This window comes from Oncorhynchus mykiss, chromosome 30, assembly GCF_013265735.2.
Source record: "Oncorhynchus mykiss isolate Arlee chromosome 30, USDA_OmykA_1.1, whole genome shotgun sequence".
Classification (NCBI taxonomy): domain Eukaryota; kingdom Metazoa; phylum Chordata; class Actinopteri; order Salmoniformes; family Salmonidae; genus Oncorhynchus; species Oncorhynchus mykiss.
In genome coordinates, this window is record NC_050570.1 from 42,876,443 (window position 1) to 42,899,875 (window position 23,433).

General features: G+C 43.8%; 1 protein-coding gene across 2 annotated transcripts in view; it reads left to right on the forward strand.

Moving 5' to 3' along the window:
• LOC110521846 (discs large homolog 1-like protein) overlaps window positions 1-23,433 on the forward strand; it is a 187,252-nt gene that overhangs the window by 46,665 nt on the left and 117,154 nt on the right. Inside the window, exon 1 of one of the 2 annotated variants that reach the window (XM_021599763.2) lies at window positions 715-1,588. The exons of the other annotated variant lie outside the window; for it this stretch is intronic. Coding sequence (XP_021455438.1) covers window positions 1,340-1,588 — 249 coding nt within the window. The 5' untranslated portion in view covers window positions 715-1,339. Of the gene's footprint in view, window positions 1-714; window positions 1,589-23,433 lie in introns of those variants that run through there. 2 annotated transcript variants of the gene reach the window in all.

Genomic DNA, 23,433 nt, shown 5'->3' on the forward strand with positions numbered 1-23,433 from the left:
ATCAACAGGCTTTCGCACAGACGTGGATCGTGAGTGTGTCTCTCCTTTTTCTATCTCATATTGGCACAGACTGTTGTTTTTCCATTCTGGATCGACGGCAGCAGTGTGTGTGTGTGGGAGACCAGGGAGCCGCAGTGTCTGAAAACACCTAGACTCACCATCACGCAGGACCAAAAGTCAACGTTTACCACACTGGACTGGCTAACGGCTTATACTTCCTTCCTGAATGAAACACACTCACCTGGAAAGTGTCCGCGGCATCTCACTGACTCTCTTCTTCTTCTTCTCTTCTCCATCTGTGTCTCCCTTCTGGACCTGCTAGCATGTTTAGAAAGAGGTGTTGGGTTTCAGCGTTATGCAATTCGTCTGCTGGCAGGGGCGTCAACAGCTTCCGTAATCATGTCTGGTGAAGCGAGGCTTGGGTTCTACGCCTGGACAATGGACCTGGAGTGGGCCCAATCAATGACTGCTCTCTGTGAAAGCTTTCCTGTGGCCACAAAGGTTTCTGATGAGTTGTAATACAGTTAAACTCTTCTGGGACTAAGTTAGGGGAAGGAGGGTGGTGAGTAGAGGAGGAAGAGGAGAGGAGTAGAAAACCCAGCCTTCAGATCAGAGCTCGGGATGGATCTCTCTGTCTCTCTCTCTTCCCTCCCTCTATCTATATTTAATGTAAGTGTGTAGGTTTAGAGGGGGGAGTTTCAGAGATGTTCTTCTGCTCCTAAGGAGGTGCTGTGATTGAGTCCTGGTCATTTGATTGCACTTTACTGGAGGTCCACTTACAACCAGGAAGCAAGGGAGAGGGAAGGAAAGAGAGCGAGAGGAAGAAATACAGAGAGAGCTCCCTGCTCTGTCTCCAAGACTTGTGAGGTAATCAAGCCTATTTCCTGACTTTTCGACAGGCCCACTCTCTTGTGCTATCATTCTTGAAAGGGAAGAAGACTCTATTTCTGGGGAGTTTTTGGGGGGTGCGATCTGTCTTTTTCGGTCCAAACTGCCTTCCCAGCTATTGACAATGTGGCGTCTGGTGTGTCCCCCTGTTTAGGGAAAGAAAGATGCCAACGGGTCTGTTTGTCTGTCTGTAGGTTGCAAACTAATGGATTACCCTTTGGACTTTTACTCTCTCTTATTGCTCAATAGGATGCAGTGAGTAATCTTATCCTTGCCTTCACAGCCCCCCACCTCCTCCTCCTCTTGTTCTTTCTCTCCTCTCCTCTGTGGCTGCCGGTTCAATCGCTCCATAGGCCAGCTGTTCTCTTGTTCCTGGCCCTGAGGTAAGAGAAGAAAAGAGGGGATTGTTATTCCTCTTCTTCCTTCCCTCATCTGCTCGCTCACTCCAAAGATGAATTTCATCTTTGGTAGCAACACTCAGTTCCCGCGGGGTGGGCGAAGCAGTGGGGGCGGGGGCCAGGAAGGTCCCAAGAAACAGAAGCAGGGGCCCAAGAGATGCTCCTCAGAAGAACTGCACTCAGAACACAATACGGGCTCACCTTCCTCCTCCTCCTTTTCCTCATCTCGCTGGCAGCAGCTCATCACCTTCATCTCAAAGAGAAACGCCTTCAGTGAATGCATCACGGCTGGAGGCACACAGGTAATACCAGCTCACATACCTGTACATGTACACCTGTAGTACCAACAGTGATACTGTAAATGTGATCGCAATGTGGAATCCCTGCTTTTGTTGACTGGTAATACTCAGTGTTGTGGACAAGGCAAGGGACGATTCTGGTGTGTTCAATTGTTTGGGCTTGATATTTGCTGTGTAGACTGTGGTCTTTGCTACTTGTGTGGCAAACAATGTGTCTATTTCTAGTAGATGTAGTAGAGCTGTCAGTGCTGGGAGCAGTGGCGAGAGCCCCACCCTTGATTGTCCACAAGGGTTCCAACAAGTCTTCTACTGTTGTTCTCCTCTGCCATTGTTCGGTATCCGGTGACTTGTCATGCAGTCCTGAACAGAACTACAGAGTTGATTCTCCTTTCATTCGCTCTGGAAGATGCCTCTTTGAAGATAGGCTAGCCAGCCGTGTCCATGGTTCCCAGTTGTGTGATGAGAATAGCATAATACGATGGTTTGAGTAGAGTAGTATAACGGCTAATCAGCCATACCAGTGATTGTCCGGGAGGTGAGTTTGTCTCTACCTCATGTTGAGAGTCAGAGGTCAGACCACTTTAAATGTATTTTCCGGTCTTATATGCTCATTGTTAACCCATCATTTTATACAGTTTGTTGAAAAGGGCGGTTCCGTCAGGCTAACACGCTCTCTTACCTCACTCAGGGGCGTGACTTGTCAGTGTGCAACGTTAATGTAAAACAATGATATATTATGGCTTTTAAAATCATGTCCCTCTATTAACAAAAACACTTTAATCATTTTTCATACTTCATGCACAACGCATGGGATGGACACTTCATACATGTCGTTATACTTTCCAAGTTACAGTTGTCATGTCTCCAGTATCATTAAATTAGATGGCATTCTATTTTATCAAATCGATTACCTAACGTTTAATTGATTACGCGATTGAATTAAACCATGCAACAATTAAACCATTAATAACCTGATGCACCACAGAAGCATTAGTTTATATAGAGCAGCTATGTCCCGAATCCACTCTTAAAGATCTGAAGGTCTTTTATATCAATAGCAGTCAATCATGAATTATTCTTTACCTTCTATCAGTCTCATCTCAACGTCGTAAAATTCTTGGTTATCTGCACGAAACCTAGCATAAATTATGAATCAGCAATATAAAAATTGGCTTAATTATTTATTTACTAACTAATCAAATCACAGAAATACATAACAAACAGTAGATATTATTACTAACAATGGTACAGTGCCCTGCAAAAGTATTCATCCCCCTTGGTATTATTCCTATTTTGTTGCATTACAACCTGTAATTTAAATTGATTTTTAATTGGATTTCATGTAATGGACATTCAAAAAAAAGTCCAAATTGGTGAAGTGAAAAAAAAAAAAAAACTTGTTAAAATATATGTATTTTTTTTACTGAAAATTGGTGAGTGCATATGTATTCATCCCCTTTGCCATGAAGCCCCTAAATGATATCTGGTGCAACCAATTACCTTCAGAAGTCACAGAATTAGCTAAATAAAGTCCACCTGTGTGCAATCTAATTGTCACATGATCTGTCACATGATCTCAGTAAATATACACCTGTTCTGAAAGGCCCCAGAGTCTGCAACACCACAAAGCAAGGGGCACCACCAAGCAAGCGGCACCATGAAGACCAAGGAGCCCAAAATACAGATCAGGGTTGGGTTATAAAAAAATATCCAAAACTTTGAACATCCCACGGAGCACCATTAAATCCATTATTAAAAAATGTAAAGAATATGCTATCACAACAAACCTGCCCACCAAGAGAGGGCCGCCCACCAAAACTCATAGATCAGGCAAGGAGGGCATTAATCAGAGAGGCAACAAAGAGACCAAAGATAACCCCGAAGGAGCTGCAAAGCTCCACAGCAGAGATTGGAGAATCTGTCCATAATAGCACTTTAAGCCATACACTCCACACAGCTGGGCTTTAAAGAAGAGTGACCAGAAAAAAAAGACATTGCTTAAAGTAAAAAATAAGCAAACACATTTGGTGTTTGCCAAAAGGCATGTGGGAGACTCCCCAAACATATGGAAGAAGGTACTCTGGTCAGCTGAGATTAAAATTGACCTTTTTGGCCATCAAGGAAAATGCTATGTCTGGCGCAAACCCAACACCTCCCATCACCCAGAGAACACTGTCCCCACAGTGAAGCATGGTGGTGGCAGCATCATGCTGTGGGGATGTTTTTCATCGGCAGGGTGTGTGAAAAGAGACAGAAATGAAGGAATGATGCATGGCGCTAAATACAGGGAAATTCTCAAGGCAGACCTGTTTCAGTCTTCCAGAGATTTGAGACTGGGACGGAGGTTCACCTTCCAGCAGGACAATGACCTTAAGCATACTGCTAAAGGAACACTTGAGTGGTTTAAGGGGAAACATTTAAATGTCTTGGAATGGCTTAGTCTAAGCCCAGACCTCAATCCAATTGAGAATCTGTGGTGTGACTTAAAGAGTGCTGTACACCAGCGGAACCCATCCAACTTGAAGGAGCTGGAGCAGTTTTGCCTTGAAGAATGGGCAAAAATCCCAGTGGCTAGATGTGCCAAGCTTATAGAGACATTCCCCAAGAGACTTGTAGCTGTAATTGCTGCAAAAGGTGGCTCTACAAAGTATTGACTTTGTGGGGGTGAATAGTTATGCACGCTCAAGTTCAGTTTTTTTGTCTTGTTTCTTGTTTGTTTCACAATAAAACATATTTTTATCTTCAAAGTGGCATGTTGTGTAAATCAAATTATACAACCCCCCCCCAAAATCCATTTTAATTCCAGGTTGTAAGGCAACAAAATAGGAAAAATGCCAAGGGGGGTGAATACTTTCGCAAGCCACTGTATGTTAGAAATATTATTACAGTATTCGCTTTAGAATGTGTTCGAGTTTCTATGGGAAAAGCCTGTTGAAACAAGACATTCCTCTGGTGAACATTGGAGAGGGAGAGCTACATGTCAGTGCTTTCTGTTGTGGTGGTGTAGGGGTTGGTAAAGTTCTCTAGTTGCGCCATGATTGGCTCAGTGTTCTGTCACTCATGGGGACATTACATCACCGCAAAATCTACGGGGAGCGCTGCCTTAGAGTTACATTAGAAGTGCCCATCCAAGAAGGCTCAAGGTCATCGGCCACAGATAAAGTTAAGTCAAGTCACGTTATATCTACCGTAGCTTTGATTGGACTGATCATGTCAACATCATACTTTCAAAATCTTTGCTAACAAGCTAGCAGTCAGCATCATGAATCAAGTCGACAATCTACTGGCAAATTCTTTTCAATCCTTGTCATATGAAGAGACATTTTTAAGAGAAATTATAGATCATACGTATCAGTTCTCATCAGCCATTGGACATAAACATTACACAAGTTGGAAATCGCTGATTTAACAATTAGTTTTGCACGCCAGCAAAGCCACTACACAACACTAAACAATACATTAATTGCACTATAACGGCAACAAATGGGGCCCACAAACTGTTTGGGCCAACATAAAGCTGTCCCAACAGCAGAGCTTTATTTCCAGCACAATGGAGTAAATCCTTACCACCGCTACACATAGCTATCAGCGGAGCATTGTCTGGCAGCCAAACCTCGTTAACTGCAAATTTTGTCATCAAATAAAAGGGTTTACAATTCCGAGTTGGATGATCACTTAAAACTTATTCTCCCAGTCTGACATCCCAGTTGCAATGCGTGCGGTTAGCCACTGCCACCAATTCCTTCCAAACAACTCATTGTTGAATTTGCGATTTCCAAATTGTTGTGTAATGTTCATGTCCAATGGCCGATGAGCACCGTTACATTTTATCTATATTTTCTCTTCATTATTTCTCTTCATATGACAACGATTAAAAATTATTTGCTAGTTGATTTGATTCATGAATCATGATGATCAGTCGTATACAACAATCAGTCACAACAATCAGTCGTATATTGCACAAATATGGCCTTTATGGAAGAGTGGCAAGAAGAAAGCCATTTCTTAAAGATATCCATAAAAAATGTTGTTTAAAGTTTGCCACAAGCCACCTGGGAGACACACCAAACATGTGGAAGAAGGTGCTCTGGTCAGATGAAACCAAAATTGAACTTTTTGGCAACAGTGCAAAACGTTATGTTTGGCGTAAAAGCAACACAGCTGAACACACCATCCCCACTGTCAAACATAGTGGTGGCAGCATCATGGTTTGGGCCTGCTTTTCTTCAGCAGGGACAGGGAAGATGGTTAAAATTGATGGGAAGATGGATGGAGCCAAATACAGGACCAATCTGGAAGAAAACCAGATGGAGTCTGCAAAAGACCTGAGACTGGGACGGAGATTTGTCTTCCAACAAGACAATGATCCAAAACATAAAGCAAAATCTACAATGGAATGGTTCAAAAATAAACATATCCAGGTGTTAGAATGGCCAAGTCAAAGTCCAGACCTGAATCCAATCGAGAATCTGTGGAAAGAACTGAAAACTGCTGTTCACAAATGCTCTCCATCCAACCTCACTGAGCTCGAGCTGTTTTGCAAGGACGAATGGGAAAAAATGTCAGTCTCTCGATGTGCAAAACTGATAGAGACATACCCCAAGCGACTTACAGCTGTAATTGCAGCAAAAGGTGGCGCTACAAAGTTTTAACTTAAGGGGGCTGAATAATTTTGCACGCCCAATTTTTCAGTTTTTGATTTGTTAAAAAAGTTTAAAATATCCAATAAATGTCGTTCCACTTCATGATTGTGTCCCACTTGTTGTTGATGATTCTTCACAAAAAAATACAATTTTATATCTTTATGTTTGAAGCCTGAAATGTGACAAAAGGTCGCAAAGTTCAAGGGGGCCGAATACTTTCGCAAGGCACTGTATCTAGGTCAAATAGGGGAGAAGCGTTGTGCCATGATGTGTTGCTTTATCTGTTTTTTTAAAACCAGGTTTACTGTTTGTTTGAGCAATATGAGATGGATGGAGTTCCATGCAATAATGGCTCTATGTAAAACTGTACATTTTCTTGAATTAGTTCTGGATTTGGGGACTGTGAAAATACCCCTGGTGTGGGGGGAAGCTTGCACTTCCCGCTGTGCAGGAAAATTCTCAGCAACAAAATAGTGATCAAATTAATATCCGACATCTGTATGTAGTAAGGTATGTATGTGTCTAAGTCTGTAATGTTTAGGGTAGTGTTTGTAAAATGTATGTAAAGTATTTTTGTCAGTAATGTATTTTTCATTATATGTTGGAGCCCAGAAGACTAGCTGTCGCCATTGCCGTCGCCTAACGGGGATCCCAATAAAATCTACATTTTCTTCCATTACACACTGATGGACAGAGATTCTCTTCATTACACACAGATAGCAGATGAATTGACTGAATGTTTGCGTTGACTTTTCACCTGGACAAGACAAGACCAGGAGTAACTACAAGCTTGATTTTTCTTTTAATGTTTCGGCAAACTCATTGTCATCAAGATCTGTTGAGCAAAATGTTGGTGTAAAGATGCTTGAGGGTGTTCAAGAATAGGCCTACTAGTGAGCTGAAGGGGCTGCTGCCTGTGTGCTGATGTACTGATGCACAGGGCCTGCTGTCTGTATGCTGATTTCCTGATGCCACAGCCTGCTGTCTGTGCGTGTGGTAGTCAGTGCTAGCAGCACTCAGTGCTCTTTTATCCTCTGAGAAAAGCTGTAATCTTAATGGACTGGGCCTGGTGCTTCTTCCCAAGGTGTTATACAGGGCACTTAGCATAAACATAAATTCATCCTCACAGTCTTTTACTGAGGGAGGAAAGATGGAGAGGGATGGATTGAGACTTTTGAGAGAGGGAAGGATGGAGAAGGGTACAGGGAAGAAGAGTTTACTGTAGTGCTCACGTGTGTGTCTGTGTGTGTGTGTGCAGGTTGGTGCATGCAGTGTGTGAGTGTGTGTGTGTCTGCATGGAGCATGCTCTATACTTCTAGATCTCCTGTAAATCAATTATTTGTACAGGACTACATAATGTACAGAGCTGTATGGTCATGCAGTATTGAATGATATGTCCATTGTGTAGAAAACTTGAAACGATAGTACTTTTTAATGTAATATTTAGTGCATCTCTTCTAGTGTGGTCGGGTGTTCGAAAGCTTTCTCAGGTAACGTGGACTGTTGTGTTGGAGATTTATGTCTCTCTATAAGTGGTGGACTGGAGTGGAGTAATGGTAAATAGCAGAGAGGTAAATGGCTCTCTGTATCATGGTTGGGCACTGTAATAATGCGTGAGGGCATGAACATCTCTGGGGAGGAAACTTGTACACAAACTACAGAGTGTTTCTTAACAGACTATTGTGTAAAACGGAGGGAAAACACAGGCAAATTGCTTTGGTGGATCCTTCCCCAAACATGGAAGGGTCTTGAATATAATGAACCTGGTGGAGAGAATGTAGTTTATTCTAGTGAAACTCTCCTCTCTCTCTATCCCAGAAGGAATCCCCTTTACGCCCCTGTATCTGTCTCAGGCGATGGGTCTAGTGTGTAGCCTACCTGAGGGAATATATTACCTTCTGTGTGCACGTGTGCGCACTTGGGTGTGTTGGAGTTTGTGTATAAGCATTAGCATCTCTAGCTACTGTTCATGACCATATCTCTCCACTGTCAGGGCTAGTGTATTTCCAGAGGCCCTGTGAATGGTGGCAGCTAATTTATAAGTCATTTGTAGTTTTAAAAGAGCAAAGCTTAGTCTTTGTGAGCTCCTTTCAGCAACACGTCCATTATGCTCCAATGACAGCACCTCCTCTCCTCGCAAGCTCTTTATCACTCTATCACTCAGGTTCATATTCAAGGATCCAGTGGTTGGAACCGGTTCAGGGAACAGAAATTGAACCTGGAAAAAAAGCAATCCATACTGTTCCGGAACAGAACCATTATTTTAAAAGCATGGGAACTGCGTAATAACATTATTTTACGTTCCAAGCATTTTTCTAGTCCCACAAAAAAATACAACAAAGCTCCTATGCAAAGCACTGACTCAGTCAAGTTAGCTAGAGAAAAATGGTTAAGCTTTTTCGCTATCTAGCTCAAAGGACATTAAATGTTCCTCCATAGAAGCCGCTCCTCCGAGGTATAATTATGTGGACCTAATTCAGATAATGCATGTCATAACAAGATGCCCAGTGCTTTAAGCTTCCTCAACCCTCTCTATCTCTCTCCCCACTCGCAAAATGTCAGTCGCATCTTGCGCCATAGGCTACACTTGTCTGTCCATCACGCATGTAAAAACTAGCTTGCCTGCTCTATCTGCACTAATTTGTGAAGTAATTGAATGAGCAAAATGTAACTGTTGATTTCACAGGTTACAAAAGGAACAGAAAGGAACCATATAAACCTGGAAATAATTGTGGTTCTGTTCAGAATTTTGGTTCCAACCCATGTCCCTCACAGACCTTCTTTCTCGCTCTTTCTTCCTCCTCTCTCAATTGGCCAATTTGTCTGTGTAATCAAATCAAATCAAATTTATGTATATAGCCCTTCGTACATCAGCTGATATCTCAAAGTGCTGTACAGAAACCCAGCCTAAAACCCCAAACAGCAAGCAATGCAGGTGTAGAAGCACGGTGTCTAGGAAAAACTCCCTAGAAAGGCCAAAACCTAGGAAGAAACCTAGAGAGGAACGAGGATATGTGGGGTGGCCAGTCCTCTTCTGGCTGTGCCGGGTGGAGATTATAACAGAACATGGCCAAGATGTTCAAATGTTCATAAATGACCAGCATGGTCAAATAATAATAATCACAGGCAGAACAGTTGAAACTGGAGCAGCAGCACGGCCAGGTGGACTGGGGACAGCAAGGAGTCAGCATGCCAGGTAGTCCTGAGCCATGGTCCTAGGGCTCAGGTCCTCTGAGAGAGAGAAAGAAAGAGAGAAAGAGAGAATTTGAGAGAGCATACTTAAATTCACACAGGACACCGGATAGGACAGGAGAAGTACTCCAGATATAACAAACTGACCCTAGCCCCCCGACACATAAACTACTGTAGCATAAATACTGGAGGATGAGACAGGAGGGGTCAGGAGACACTGTGGCCCCATCCGATGACACCCCCAGACAGGGCCAAACAGGAAGGATATAACCCCACCCACTTTGCCAAAGCACAGCCCCCACACCACTAGAGGGATATCTTCAACCACCAACTTACCATCCTGAGACAAGTCCGAGTACAGCCCACAAAGATCTCCGCCACGGCACAACCCAAGGGGGGGCGCCAACCCAGACAGGAAGATCACATCAGTGACTCAACCCACTCAAGTGACGCACCCCTCCTAGGGACGGTATGAAAGAGCCCTAGTAAGCCAGTGACTCAGCCCCTGTCATAGGGTTAGAGGCAGAGAATCCCAGTGGAAAGAGGGGAACCGGCCAGGCAGTGACAGCAAGGGCAGTTCGTTGCTCCAGAGCCTTTCCGTTCACCTTCACACTCCTGGGCCAGACTACAGTCAATCATATGACCCACTGAAGAGATGAGTCTTCAGTAAAGACTTAAAGGTTGAGACCGAGTTTGCGTCTCTCACATGAGTATTCAGACCATTACATAAAAATGGAGCTCTATAGGAGAAAGCCCTGCCTCCAGCTGTTTGCTTAGAAATTCTAGGGACAATTAGGAGGCCTGCGTCTTGTGACCGTAGCGTACGTGCAGGTATGTACGGCAGGACCAAATCAAAGAGATAGGTAGGAGCAAGCCCATGTAATGCTTTGTAGGTTAGCAGTAAAACCTTGAAATAAGACCCTTGCCTTGACAGGATGCCAGTGTAGGGAGGCTAGCACTGGAGTAATATGATCAAATGTTTTGGTTCTAGTCAGGATTCTAGCAGCCGTATTTAGCACTAACTGAAGTTTATTTAGTGCTTTATCAAGGTAGCCGGAAAGTAGAGCATTGCAGTAGTCTAACCTAGAAGTGACAAAAGCATGGATACATTTTTCTGCATCATTTTTGGACAGAAAGTTTCTGATTTTTGCAATGTTACGTAGATGGAAAAAAGCTGTCCTTGAAACAGTCTTGATATGTTCTTCAAAAGAGAGATTGGGGTCCAGAGTAACACCAAGGCCCTTCACAGTTTTATTTGAGACTGTACAACCATTACGATTAACTGTCAGATTCAACAGAAGATCTCTTTGTTTCTTGGGACCTAGAACAAGCATCTCTGTTTTGTCCGAGTTTAAAAGTAGAAAGTTTGCAGCCATCCACTTCCTTATGTCTGAAACACATGCTGAAACACAAGCGAGGGCAATTTTGGGGCTTCACCATGTTTCATTGAAATGTACAGCTGTGTGTCATCTGCATAGCAGTGAAAGTTAACATTATGTTTTCGAATGACATCCCCAAGAGGTAAAATATATAGTGAAAACAATGGTGGTCCTAAAACGGAACATTGAGGAACACCGAAATTTACAGTTGATTTGTCAGAGGACAAACCATTCACAGAGACAAACTGATATCTTTCCGACAGATAAGATCTAAACCAGGCCAGAACTTGTCCGTGTAGACCAATTAGGGTTTCCAATCTCTCCAAATGAATGTGGTGATCGATGGTATCAAAAGCAGCACTAATGTCTAGGAGCACGAGGACAGATGCAGAGCCTCGGTCTGATGCCATTTACCACCTTCACAAGTGCAGTCTCAGTGCTATGATGAGGTCTAAAACCAGACTGAAGCATTTTGTATACATTGTTTGTCTTCAGGAAGGCAGTGAGTTGCTGCGCAACAGCCTTTTCTAAAAGATTTTTAGAGGAATGGAAGATTCGATATAGGCCGATAGTTTTTTATATTTTCTGGGTCAAGGTTTGGCTTTTTCAAGAGAGGCTTTATTACTGCCACTTTTAGTGAGTTTGGTACACATCCGGTGGATAGAGAGACGTTTATTATGTGTCAACATAGGAGGGCCAAGCACAGGAAGCAGCTCTTTCAGTAGTTTAGTTGGAATAGGGTCCAGTATGCAGCTTGAAGGTTTAGAGGCCATGATTATTTTCATCATTGCGTCAAGAGATATAGTACTAAAACACTTGAGTGTCTCTCTTGATCCTAGGTCCTGGCAGAGTTGTGCAGACTCAGGACAACTGAGCTTTGAAGGAATACGCAGATTTAAAGAGGAGTCCATAATTTGCTTTCTAATAATCATGATCTTTCCCTCAAAGAAGTTCATGAATTTATTACTGCTGAAGTGAAAGCCATCCTCTCTTGGGGAATGCTGCTTTTTAGTTAGCTTTGCTACAGTAACAAAAAGGAATTTCAAATTGTTCTTATTTTCCTCAATTAAGTTGGAAAAATAGGATGATCGAGCAGCAGTAAGGGCTTTTCGATACTGCACGGTACTGTCTTTCCAAGCTAGTCGGAAGACTTCCAGTTTGGTGTGGCACCATTTCCATTTCAATTTTCAGGAAGCTTGCTTCAGAGCTCGGGTATTTTCTGTATACCAGGGAGCTAGTTTCTTATGAGAAATGTTTTTAGTTTTTAGGGGTGCAACTGCATCTAGGGTATTACGCAAGGTTAAATTGAGTTCCTCAGTTAGGTGGTTAACTGATTTTTGTCCTCTGGCGTCCTTGGGTAGACAGAGGGAGTCTGGAAGGACATCAAGGACTCTTTGTGTTGTCTGTGAATTTAATAGCACGACTTTTGATGTTCCTTGGTTGGGGTCTGAGCAGATTATTTGTTGCAATTGCAAACGTAATACAATGGTGGTCCGATAGTCCAGGATTATAATGAAAAACCTTAAGATCCACAATATTTATTTCATGGGACAAAACTAGGTCCAGAGTATGACTGTGACAGTGAGTAGGTCCAGAGACATGTTGGACAAAACCCACTGAGTCGATGATGGCTCCGAAAGCCTTTTGGAGTGGGTCTGTGGACTTTTCCATGTGAATATTTAAGTCACCAAAGATTAGAATATTATCTGCTATGACTACAAGGTCCGATAGGAATTCAGGGAACTCAATGGGGAACGCTGTATATGGCCCAGGAGGCCTGTAAACAGTAGCTATAAAGAGTGATTGAGTAGGCTGCATAGATTTCATGACTAGAAGCTCAAAAGACGAAAATGTATTTTTTTTTTTAGTAAATTGAAATGTGCTATCGTAAATGTTAGCAACACCTCCGCCTTTGTGGGATGCACGGGGGATATGGTCACTAGTGTAGCCAGGAGGCGAGGCCTAATTTAACACAGTAAATTCATCAGGTTTAAGCCATGTTTCAGTCAGGCCAATAGAGCCCTGTCTATGTTGGTAGATAAGATGAGAGCACCCCTCCAGCTAGGATGTAGTCCGTCACTCCTCAGCAGGTCAGGCTTGGTCCTGTTTGTGGGTGAGTCCCAGAAAGAGGGCCAATTACAGTGCCTTGCGAAAGTATTCGGCCCCCTTGAACTTTGCGACCTTTTGCCACATTTCAGGCTTCAAACATAAAGATATAAAACTGTATTTTTTTGTGAAGAATCAACAACGTGGGACACAATCATGAAGTGGAACGACATTTATTGGATATTTCAAACTTTTTTAACAAATCAAAAATTGGGCGTGCAAAATTATTCAGCCCCCTTAAGTTAATACTTTGTAGCGCCACCTTTTGCTGCGATTACAGCTGTAAGTCGCTTGGGGTATGTCTCTATCAGTTTTGCACATCGAGAGACTGACATTTTTTCCCATTCCTCCTTGCAAAACAGCTCGAGCTCAGTGAGGTTGGATGGAGAGCATTTGTGAACAGCAGTTTTCAGTTCTTTCCACAGATTCTCGATTGGATTCAGGTCTGGACTTTGACTTGGCCATTCTAACACCTGGATATGTTTATTTTTGAACCATTCCATTGTAGATTTTGCTTTATGTTTTGGATCATTGTCTTGTTGGAAGACAAATCTCCGTCCCAGTCTCAGGTCTTTTGCAGACTCCATCAGGTTTTCTTCCAGAATGGTCCTGTATTTGGCTCCATCCATCTTCCCATCAATTTTAACCATATGCCCTGTCCCTGCTGAAGAAAAGCAGGCCCAAACCATGATGCTGCCACCACCATGTTTGACAGTGGGGATGGTGTGTTCAGCTGTGTTGCTTTTACGCCAAACATAACGTTTTGCATTGTTGCCAAAAAGTTCAATTTTGGTTTCATCTGACCAGAGCACCTTCTTCCACATGTTTGGTGTGTCTCCCAGGTGGCTTGTGGCAAACTTTAAACAACACTTTTTATGGATGTCTTTAAGAAATGGCTTTCTTCTTGCCACTCTTCCATAAAGGCCATATTTGTGCATACGACTGATTGTTGTCCTATGGACAGAGTCTCCCACCTCAGCTGTAGATCTCTGCAGTTCATCCAGAGTGATCATGGGCCTCTTGGCTGCATCTCTGATCAGTCTTCTCCTTGTATGAGCTGAAAGTTTAGAGGGACGGCCAGGTCTTGGTAGATTTGCAGTGGTCTGATACTCCTTCCATTTCAATATTATCGCTTGCACAGTGCTCCTTGGGATGTTTAAATCTTGGGAAATATTTTTGTATCCAAATCCGGCTTTAAACTTCTTCACAACAGTATCTCGGACCTGCCTGGTGTGTTCCTTGTTCTTCATGATGCTCTCTGCGCTTTTAACGGACCTCTGAGACTATCACAGTGCAGGTGCATTTATACAGAGACTTGATTACACACAGGTGGATTGTATTTATCATCATTAGTCATTTAGGTCAACATTGGATCATTCAGAGATCCTCACTGAACTTCTGGAGAGAGTTTGCTGCACTGAATGTGAAGGGGCTGAATAATTTTGCACGCCCAATTTTTCAGTTTTTGATTTGTTAAAAAAGTTTGAAATATCCAATAAATGTCGTTCCACTTCATGATTGTGTCCCACTTGTTGTTGATTCTTCACAAAAAAATACAGTTTTATATCTTTATGTTTGAAGCCTGAAATGTGGCAAAAGGTCGCAAAGTTCAAGGGGGCCGAATACTTACGCAAGGCACTGTATCTACAAATTCTATCTTTTGGGAAGGACAGAAAACAGTTTTCAACCAGCGATTGAGTTGTGAGACTCTGCTGTAGAGCTCATCACTCCACCTAACTTGGAGGGAGCCAGAGACAATTACTCGATGCCGACATCTTTCTAGCTGATTTACACGCTGAAGCTATGTTGCACTTGGTGATCTCTGACTGTTTCATCCTAACATCGTTGGTGCCGACGTGGATAACATTATCTCTACACTCGCCAGTTTTAGCTTTAGCCAGCACCATCTTCAGATTAGCCTTAACGTTGGTAGCCCTGCCCCCTGGTAAACAGTGTATGATCGCTGGGTGATTCGTTTTAAGTCTAATACTGCGGGTAATGGAGTCGCCAATGACTAGAGTTTTCAATTTGTCAGAGCTAATGGTGGGAAGCTTTGGCGTCTCAGACCCCGTAACGGGAGGAGTAGAGACATGTTTCTGTCGGCTGAATGAGCGACACCGGTTGAGCATTCCTACAGCATTTCCCTCCAGAAACTGTGAGAAAGTTGTCCGGCTGTGGGGACCGTGCTAGGGGATTTATACTAACGTTACTATCTGTACTTACTGGTGGCACAGACGCTGTTTCATCGTTTCCTACACTGAAATTACCCTTGCCTAACGATTGCGTCTGAAGCTGGGCTTGTAGCACAGCTGTCCTCGCCGTAAGGCGATCGTTCTCCTGTATATTATGAGTACAGTGACTGCAATTAGAAGGCATCATGTTAATGTTACTACTTAGCTTCGGCTGTTGGAGGTCCTGACGAATCATGTCCAGATAAAGCGTCCGGAGTGAAAAAGTTGAATGAAAAAAAAAAGTTGAGGGAAAAACCAAACCAAATATAAACGGTAATTAAAAAGTAAAAAAAGTAAAGTTGTCAGGTAGCAAAGTAAGGTTGGCAACAAAACGCACAGCAACACGTAAACAAGTCTGCAAGTTGTGACCGGAAATGGCGTCAAAATCAGCTCAAAATCAGAGAACATGCAGTACAGAGTACAGTAATCCTCTATGGTTTTAGTCTTTGACAGAGTAGCGCTAGCCCCCAGAGACCACACATAACCAACCGTACATTGTAATCATCTTCGGACAAGAAGGTCTCTCTGGTCCTCTTCTCTCCTCCAATATGCGGGCTTTGTATATTGCCATCTTGCGTTGCCATGGTGATCGTCAAACGAAGCAAGGCAGATTTTTTTTACCGTCACGTGTTATTATTTGTTTATTTATTTTGACTCCACTAGCTGTGGGTTGTGCTGGTGCGTGTTGGGCACGCGTGTTTACACACACATACACGATGGTGGTGCATTTTCGATGGCTAGGCAGTGATGCTGTATCCAACACCAGAAGGCAGCTCACCTTAATCAAATAATAAACCTCCTCTGCTGTCCCTTCTCCCTATCAGCCATCTGCTCTGTATGATGCACACACACAAACACACACACACGCACACACACACACACACACACACACACTTAGACGCATCACACACTTAGACAAACATGAATTCAGACAGATGCACACACACACACAGAAGTGCCACCTGTTGTATTATTTTGTATTATTTTGTTAGTCTTGGCTTCAATCAAATCAAGGTTTATTCGTCATATTCACAGTATACAGCGAGGGGTGTAAACTGTACATTGTTTACTTGTGAGCACTCCTCTTGACAGTGCAGTGAAAATATCAACAACAACTAAAAAGGGAGGAAGGGTCAGTGCAGAACGGACAGTTTGTGGTTGTATCACTGTGTCACTCTCACTGTGTGGGACGGAGACTCACTCTACCTAGCACATCAACTCTCCCACACGCACCACATACACATGCTCTCTCTCTTTCCCACATAATCTCCTTGAATTCTCAGTACCAAGTTATTTCCACCAAGGCATTGCCATACTCTCAGAGAACTACCTCATGCCCAAAGGAGAGTAGCTTTGCCCTTACCTAGGCAGGCTTAGATACCGTTGCCTCCAGTTTACTGTACATTGGATATATTACATTTACTGTGCCAGCACAATCCTACTCTGTGCAAACCTAGAACCCTGAGCAGAATTGAGTTACAGTTGGCTCTCGATAAAGTTACAATATCACTTCTCCCAGTCAGTCGGGGCAATGGGACTGGAGTAAGTGATGTATATGAAAGCTCTTCAGATTATGTGGAGATTCTCCTGGATCTATCAAAGGCTGATAACGAAAGTCATCAGGTAGCAGAAGTGGCCTAGCCCTAGTTGATCGTCTTGACTCAGATGGTAATGTAACTGTAATGTAATATTGTAGTAATCTCATTCATTTCCATATACACTGAAACAGGGAGGGGGGAGAAAGAGGGGGGCGGCAGGTAGCCTAGTGGTTAGAGCGTTAGGCTGGGAACCGAAAGGTTGCTAGATTGAATCCCGAGCTGACAAGGTAAAGAATCTGTCGTTCTGCCCCTGAACAAGGCAGTTAACCCACTAGGCTAGGCTGTCATTGTAAATAAGATTAACTGACCTTTTGGTTACTAGCCCACTGTTCAACCTTTTGGTTACTAGCCCAACGCTCTAACCACTAGGCTACCTGCCGCACACACTGGGTAGAAGTTGCCTATAGGCATAGATCTAGGATTAGTTTAGCCTTTCTGAATCTTAATCTTAACCATTCGGCAAGGGAAGCACAAAACTGATCTTAGATCAGTGTCTCTGAGAAGCTTCATCCTTAGTGTGAGTGCCGGTCCTTGTGGGCCTGAAGAGCCCCCTGGTGTTTAGTCTTGGTATGCTTTCTCCAGTGACTGCTAATGGGAAAGCCATTACTACAGTGGTTCGTTCCTAAAGAGAGAGTCCCAGCACATACAGCGTAATGCTACATTGTGGGCAGTAATATTGGGTTGGTCACAAGACAATCTGAAAGGCCTCAGATGGTTCACAGTGCATGGAAGTTTGAAACCCCTAAACCATACAGCCCCCCTGTACATGTGGGGGGGGTTGTGTTGGGTTATCCCAATACTTTACAAGGTGCTTTGAGACCTTGGGTGAAAATGCTGTGTAAATGCAGTCCATTATTTGTAATTACCCATTCCTGTAGTAAGTGTATCTCTCCCTCGCATGCCGTGCCTTTGTGTTAGGTTAATAATTACACATTTTACACATTTTGTCAATTTCTTTCTCTTACCCCCCCCCCCCCTTTCTTTTTAATGCAATTACTGGTCTTTCAGGGCTGTCCTTTGTCAGAGTGGTGTTTTTAGCAGTGCGATGCTAAGCTATTCTTCGTAGCCACTTTAACTGGCAGAATGAAATAGCCTATAGGGTTAATGCTTCACATACAGTAGAGACCTCTTGCTCTTCCCCTTCTCTCTCTCTCTTACCCTGATTTGCAGTCCTCCCCTTTGTCTCTCTGTTTCACTCACTCTCATCTCTCTTTCTCACTCAGTCGTATTCTTTCTTACTCTGGGTTTACAGTCCTCATTTCTTTTTCAGTGCCCTCAGCACTAGTGTTAGCTCTTTATAAAGACTCATGTACTAGCCTGTCTATGTGTCTCTCTGTGCATTACAATGGAACAAGTGAACAGTTCAAATTGCTCTGGTGAGGGCTAGCCATGATACACATGAATGCCACCTGCCTTGGAGCCTTATAGTGGCTTGCGAAAGTATTCACCCCATAGGAATTTTGTTGCCTTTACAACCTGGAAATACACCTTTTGCAGCAATTACAGCTGCATGTATCTTGGGGAATGTCTTCATAAGCTTGGTACATCTAGCCACTGGGATTTTTGCCCATTCTTCAAGGCAAAACTGCTCCAGCTCCTTCAAGTCGGATGGGTTCCGCTGGTGTACAGCAATCTTTAAGTCATACCACAGATTCTCAATTGGATTGAGGTCTGGGCTTTGACTAGGCCATTCCAAGACATTTAAATGTTTCCCCTTAAACCACTCGAGTGTTGCTTTAGCAGTATGCTTAGGGTCATTGTCCTGCTGGAAGGTGAACCTCCATCCCAGTCTCAAATCTCTGGAAGACTGTGAAACAGGTTTCTCTCAAGAATTTCCCTGTATTTAGCGCCATCCATCATTCCTTCAATTCTGACCAGTTTCCCAGTCCCTGTCGATGAAAAACATCCCCACAGCATGATGCTGCCACCACCATGATGCTGCCACCACCATACTTCACTGTGGGGATGGTGTTCTATGGTTTGTGCCAGACATAGCGTTTTCCTTGATGGCCAAAAAAGTCAATTTTAGTCTCATCTGACCAGAGTACCTTCTTCCATATGCTTGGGAACTCTCCCACATGCCTTTTGTCAAACACCAAATGTGTTTGCTTATTTTGTTCTTTAAGCAATGTCTTTTTTTATGGCCAGTCTTCCGTAAATCCCAGCTCTGTGGAGTGCACTGCTTAAAGTGGTCCTATGGACAGATACACAAATCTCCGCTGTGGAGCTTTGCAGCTCCTTCAGGGTCATCTTTGGTCTCTTTGATGCCTCTCTGATTAATGCCCTCCTTGCCTCGTCTGTGAGTTTTGGTGGGTGGCATTCTCTTGGCAAGTTTGTTGTGGTGCCATATTCTTTCCATTTTTTTAATAATGGATTTAATGGTGCTAAGTGGTATGTTCAAAGTTTTTTTATAACCCAGCCCTGATCTTTACTTCTCCACAACTTTGTCCCTGACCTGTTTGGAGAGCTCCTTGATCTTCATGGTGCCGCTTGCTTGGTGGTGTTGCAGACTCTGGGGCCTTTCAGAAAAGGTGTATATGTACTGAGATCATGTGACACTTAAATAAAGTCCACCTGTGTGCAATCTAACTAATTATGTGACTTCTGATGGTAATTGGTTGCACCAGATCTTATGTAGGGGCTTCATAGCAAGGGGTGAATATGCACGCATAACTTTTCAGTGTTTTATTTCTTTTGATTTTTAAGAAAACTTTTTTTTTTCATTTCACTTCAACAATTTGGAATATTTTGTGCATGTCCATTACATGAACTCCAAAGAAAGAAATAAATAAATTACAGGTTGTAATGCAACAAAAGAGGAAAAACACCAAGGGGGATGAATACTTTTGCAAGGCAATGTAGTTTTAGTATAAGACTGCTAGAAGGGCAGAGTGCTATATATCATTTTAATAAACATGAATACCAAGTCTTTGCTTTGGTCATATGACCCGAGGTATTGTTTGTCCCATAGATGCTTGTGATTTACAAATATTAAACGCACATTGAGGAAATGTACCACATCGTGTATCTAATGTTTCTCTATATCGAATGGTGTACCCTTTAGAGATAGGTGAGAGTTTAGAGTGAGAGTTTAGAGTGTAGGTCAGAAATAACTTATAGTTTCATTCTCTGTACAGTATGTACAGTACCACATCCATGATGACACACTTCTGTGCTCTTAGCGCCCGCTGTAGCGTGTTGTCTCTGTGTCGTCATACAGGGTAGACCCACAGCTGGTCATGACTGGTCACCTGTTGCCTTCCCATCCTGTTAAACACTATGGTATCTAGATAAATAAACCTCTCTCTTAAGGATAGACATCAGGAGGACAGACACACTGGAGAAACAGTGGGCTCTTCTTCTTCACACATCCAAAATGTGTGGCCAATAGCGCAGTCTCCACTGCTTCAAAATGAATATAGGGGAAACACTGCTAATGCTTTCATGAAAAGATAAACAAAAGCCTGTGAATGTAGATGTGAGCTTGACAGGTAACTATCACACTCCTCCTCCCATTGTAGGGAGCATGGAGGGTCAGCCACTGTCCACCGACGAGTCCTGATCCCCATATCACAGTCCCGGCTCCACATTGATTATTCATGCCTGTGTGCTGTCATGTGCAGTGCCCACTGGATCTCATTAATTGGTGAGAGAGGGAGAGGGAAAGAGGGGTGAGAGGCAGGGAGATAGAGCAAAAGAGATGGAGAGGCAGAGATGCTGAGCGATCTGAGAGGGAAGCAGTGCAGAAGAGAAAGAGAGAGAGAGAGAGTGAGTGAGAGAGAGATAGAGAGAGAGTGGAGAGAGGGGGCTGTAGCCAGAAGATAAGACTGTAGACTGGATATATCTGTGCTGTAGCCAGAGGATAAGACTGGAGACTGGATATCTCTGCTGTGCTGCTGTGCTGTGGTCTCTCTCACCGGTAGCACGCTATACACCGCTAGCTAGCCTGCTACGTGAGACCGAAGAGGAAGACCAGGCTTTCAACTGTACCTACTCCTCATCTCCATCTCCAACTCTACCATTGCTACATCTTTTTTTGGACCTACCTTGGACCTTCGTCTAAGCCCCAGCCATGACCACCTACTATCATAATCACGAGTACTGCTGAGGAAGCCCTGAGGGTTGCAGTCCTAACCCAGGAAAGGTGGTCTCTGGGCGGGGCAGGTCGCCTGGGAACCAGGCCCTGGGGAACCAGAACCAGCCCCGGGTCCAACACACCCAACAGAGGCTCCAGCAGACCCAGAGCCAGCTGGGTCTAATCCACAGACAGCAACAACACCTCCAACAACAGCAAATCCTGCTCCAACAGCAGCTCCAACAACCACAGATGCAGATTCAACATCTCCAACAGCTTCAGCACCAACAGCCACAGATTCATCACCACCAGCAGCTCCAACAGCAGGCACTACAACACGACCAACAACAACAACAACAGATACACCACCATCAACTACAACAACAGCAGCAGCAGCTACAGCGTCAGCAGCATCATTATCAACACTACCACCATCATCCTCACCAGATGGAGCAGACGCCCAACAGCCCTCCGTTGAACCTCCACCCGCTGCTCTTGCAACCGCTCCCCCTACAGAGCCCCCAGAGAAACTATAGCTCATGCACGCTGCCCGCCTCCATGTCTAAGAGCCGGGGCAAGTTCACCAACCTGAGGGACAGCGTAAGGAAGAGTCCTACCAAGAGCACAGCCAAGGTCCGGGCCACACACAGGCAGAGTGGCTGGTGGTCCGATGACTCCCCATGGGCCACACTGTCACTGGAGAAACCACCCCAGGTATGTGTGTGTGCACAGGGGACCAACGTGGGAGAAGCCCTGTAGGTACACTACCGTTCAGAAGTTTGGGGTTACTTAGAAATGTCCTTGTTTTTAAAAGAAAAGCAAATTTTTTGTCCATTAAAATAACATCAAATTGATCAGAAATACAGTGCAAACATTGTTAATGTTGAAAATGACCATCGTAGCTGGAAATGGCTGATTTTTTAATGGAATATCTACATAGGCGTACAGAGGCCATTATCAGCAACCATCACTCTTGTATTCCAATGAAACGCTGTGTTAGCTAATCCAAGTTTATCACTTTAAAAGGCTAATTGATCATTGGAAAACCCTTTTGTCCTTCTTTAGACTAGTTGAGTATCTGGAGCATCAGCATTTGTGGGTTCGATTACAGGCTCAAAATGGCCAGAAACAAAGAACTTTCTTCTGAAACTCGGCAGTCTATTCTTGTTCAGAGAAATGAAGGCTATTCTATGCGAGAAATTGCCAAGAAATGGAAGATCTCGCACAACGCTGTGTACTACTCCCTTCACAGAACAGCGCAAACTGGCTCTAACCAGAATAGGAAGAGGAGAGGGAGGGCCCGGTGCACAACTGAGCAAGAGGACAAGTACATTAGTGTCTAGTTTGAGAAACAGAAGCCTCACAACTGGCAGTTTCATTAAATAGTACCTGCAAAACACCAGTCTCAACGTCAACAGTGAAGAGACGACTCCGGGATGCTGGCCTAGGCAGAGTTGCAAAGAAATAGCCATATCTCAGACTGGCCAATAAAAAGTAAATATTAAGATGGGCAAAATAACACAGACACTGGGCAGAGGAACGTTCCTCAGATCAGCCTCCATTTGCCGGGGCAAGGACTCCACAGGGATGATGGCCCACGTTGACTCCAATGCTTTCCACAATTGTGTTAAGTTCGTTGGGTGTCCTTTTGGTGGTGAACACAAACCGGTGCGCATGGCACCTACTACTATACCCAGTTCATAGGCACTTACATTTTTTGTCTTGCCCATTCACCCTCTGAATGGCACACATACACAATCCATGTCTCAATTGTCTCAAGGCTTAAAAACATTCTTTAACCTGTCTCCTCCCCTTCATCTACATCTGATGGAAATGGATTTACCAAGTGACATCAATAAGGGATCATAGCTTTCACCTAGAGTCACCTGGTTAGTCTATGTCAAATGTTTTGTATACTCAGCATTTGTGCTAGAAGTTTCCTTCAATTACAGATCTAGGGTGGGTGGAGGGTGGGGGGATATCCTACTGTGTCAGTATCAGGGGCAACCTCTGTCTATCCCAGTTTAAGCATTACTGAAGGCCTTCCAGTCTGTAAACCAGATCTTGAATGGAAGTTAATAATGGAGATTAATGGAACATCAGCTAGGTTTGTGTTCTCGTCCAAGGCACTTAAATGTGAAGTTCAGTTCAACTTGTTTGGGATGTTGAGACAGTAGTAAGAGCTGCAGGCTCTATTTCTGGACTGGGCTCCCTGATCAAAGATAACGATCCATGCTCATTTTTGTGCTGTCCTGCCGGCTAGGCAATGTTGTAACAATACAGCTCCATAACTAAAGTGTTATGTAGCGACCTCACCGTGAGGCGTGTGTCAGGGGGTGTGTCAGGGGGGATCAGAGGGCTTTCATGTAGGAGGGCTGACACAGTGGCCTCCAGCCACAGGAAGTTAAGTGTGGCCTCAACCTGGCTCAGCCCAGTCCATCTCAACTTAGCTTAGCACAGCGTGTGTGTTTAAAGTGCCTCCACCCCTTTCTCTCAGGGGGCCCTGGGCTCTCAGCATTAGGAATCTGCTGAGCAATAGTAAAAGAGTAATGCTGAGTGTGTGCGCATGTGACGTGTGTGTGTGTACTGTACTGTATGTGTTTGTGTGTGTGTCTGTCTACAAA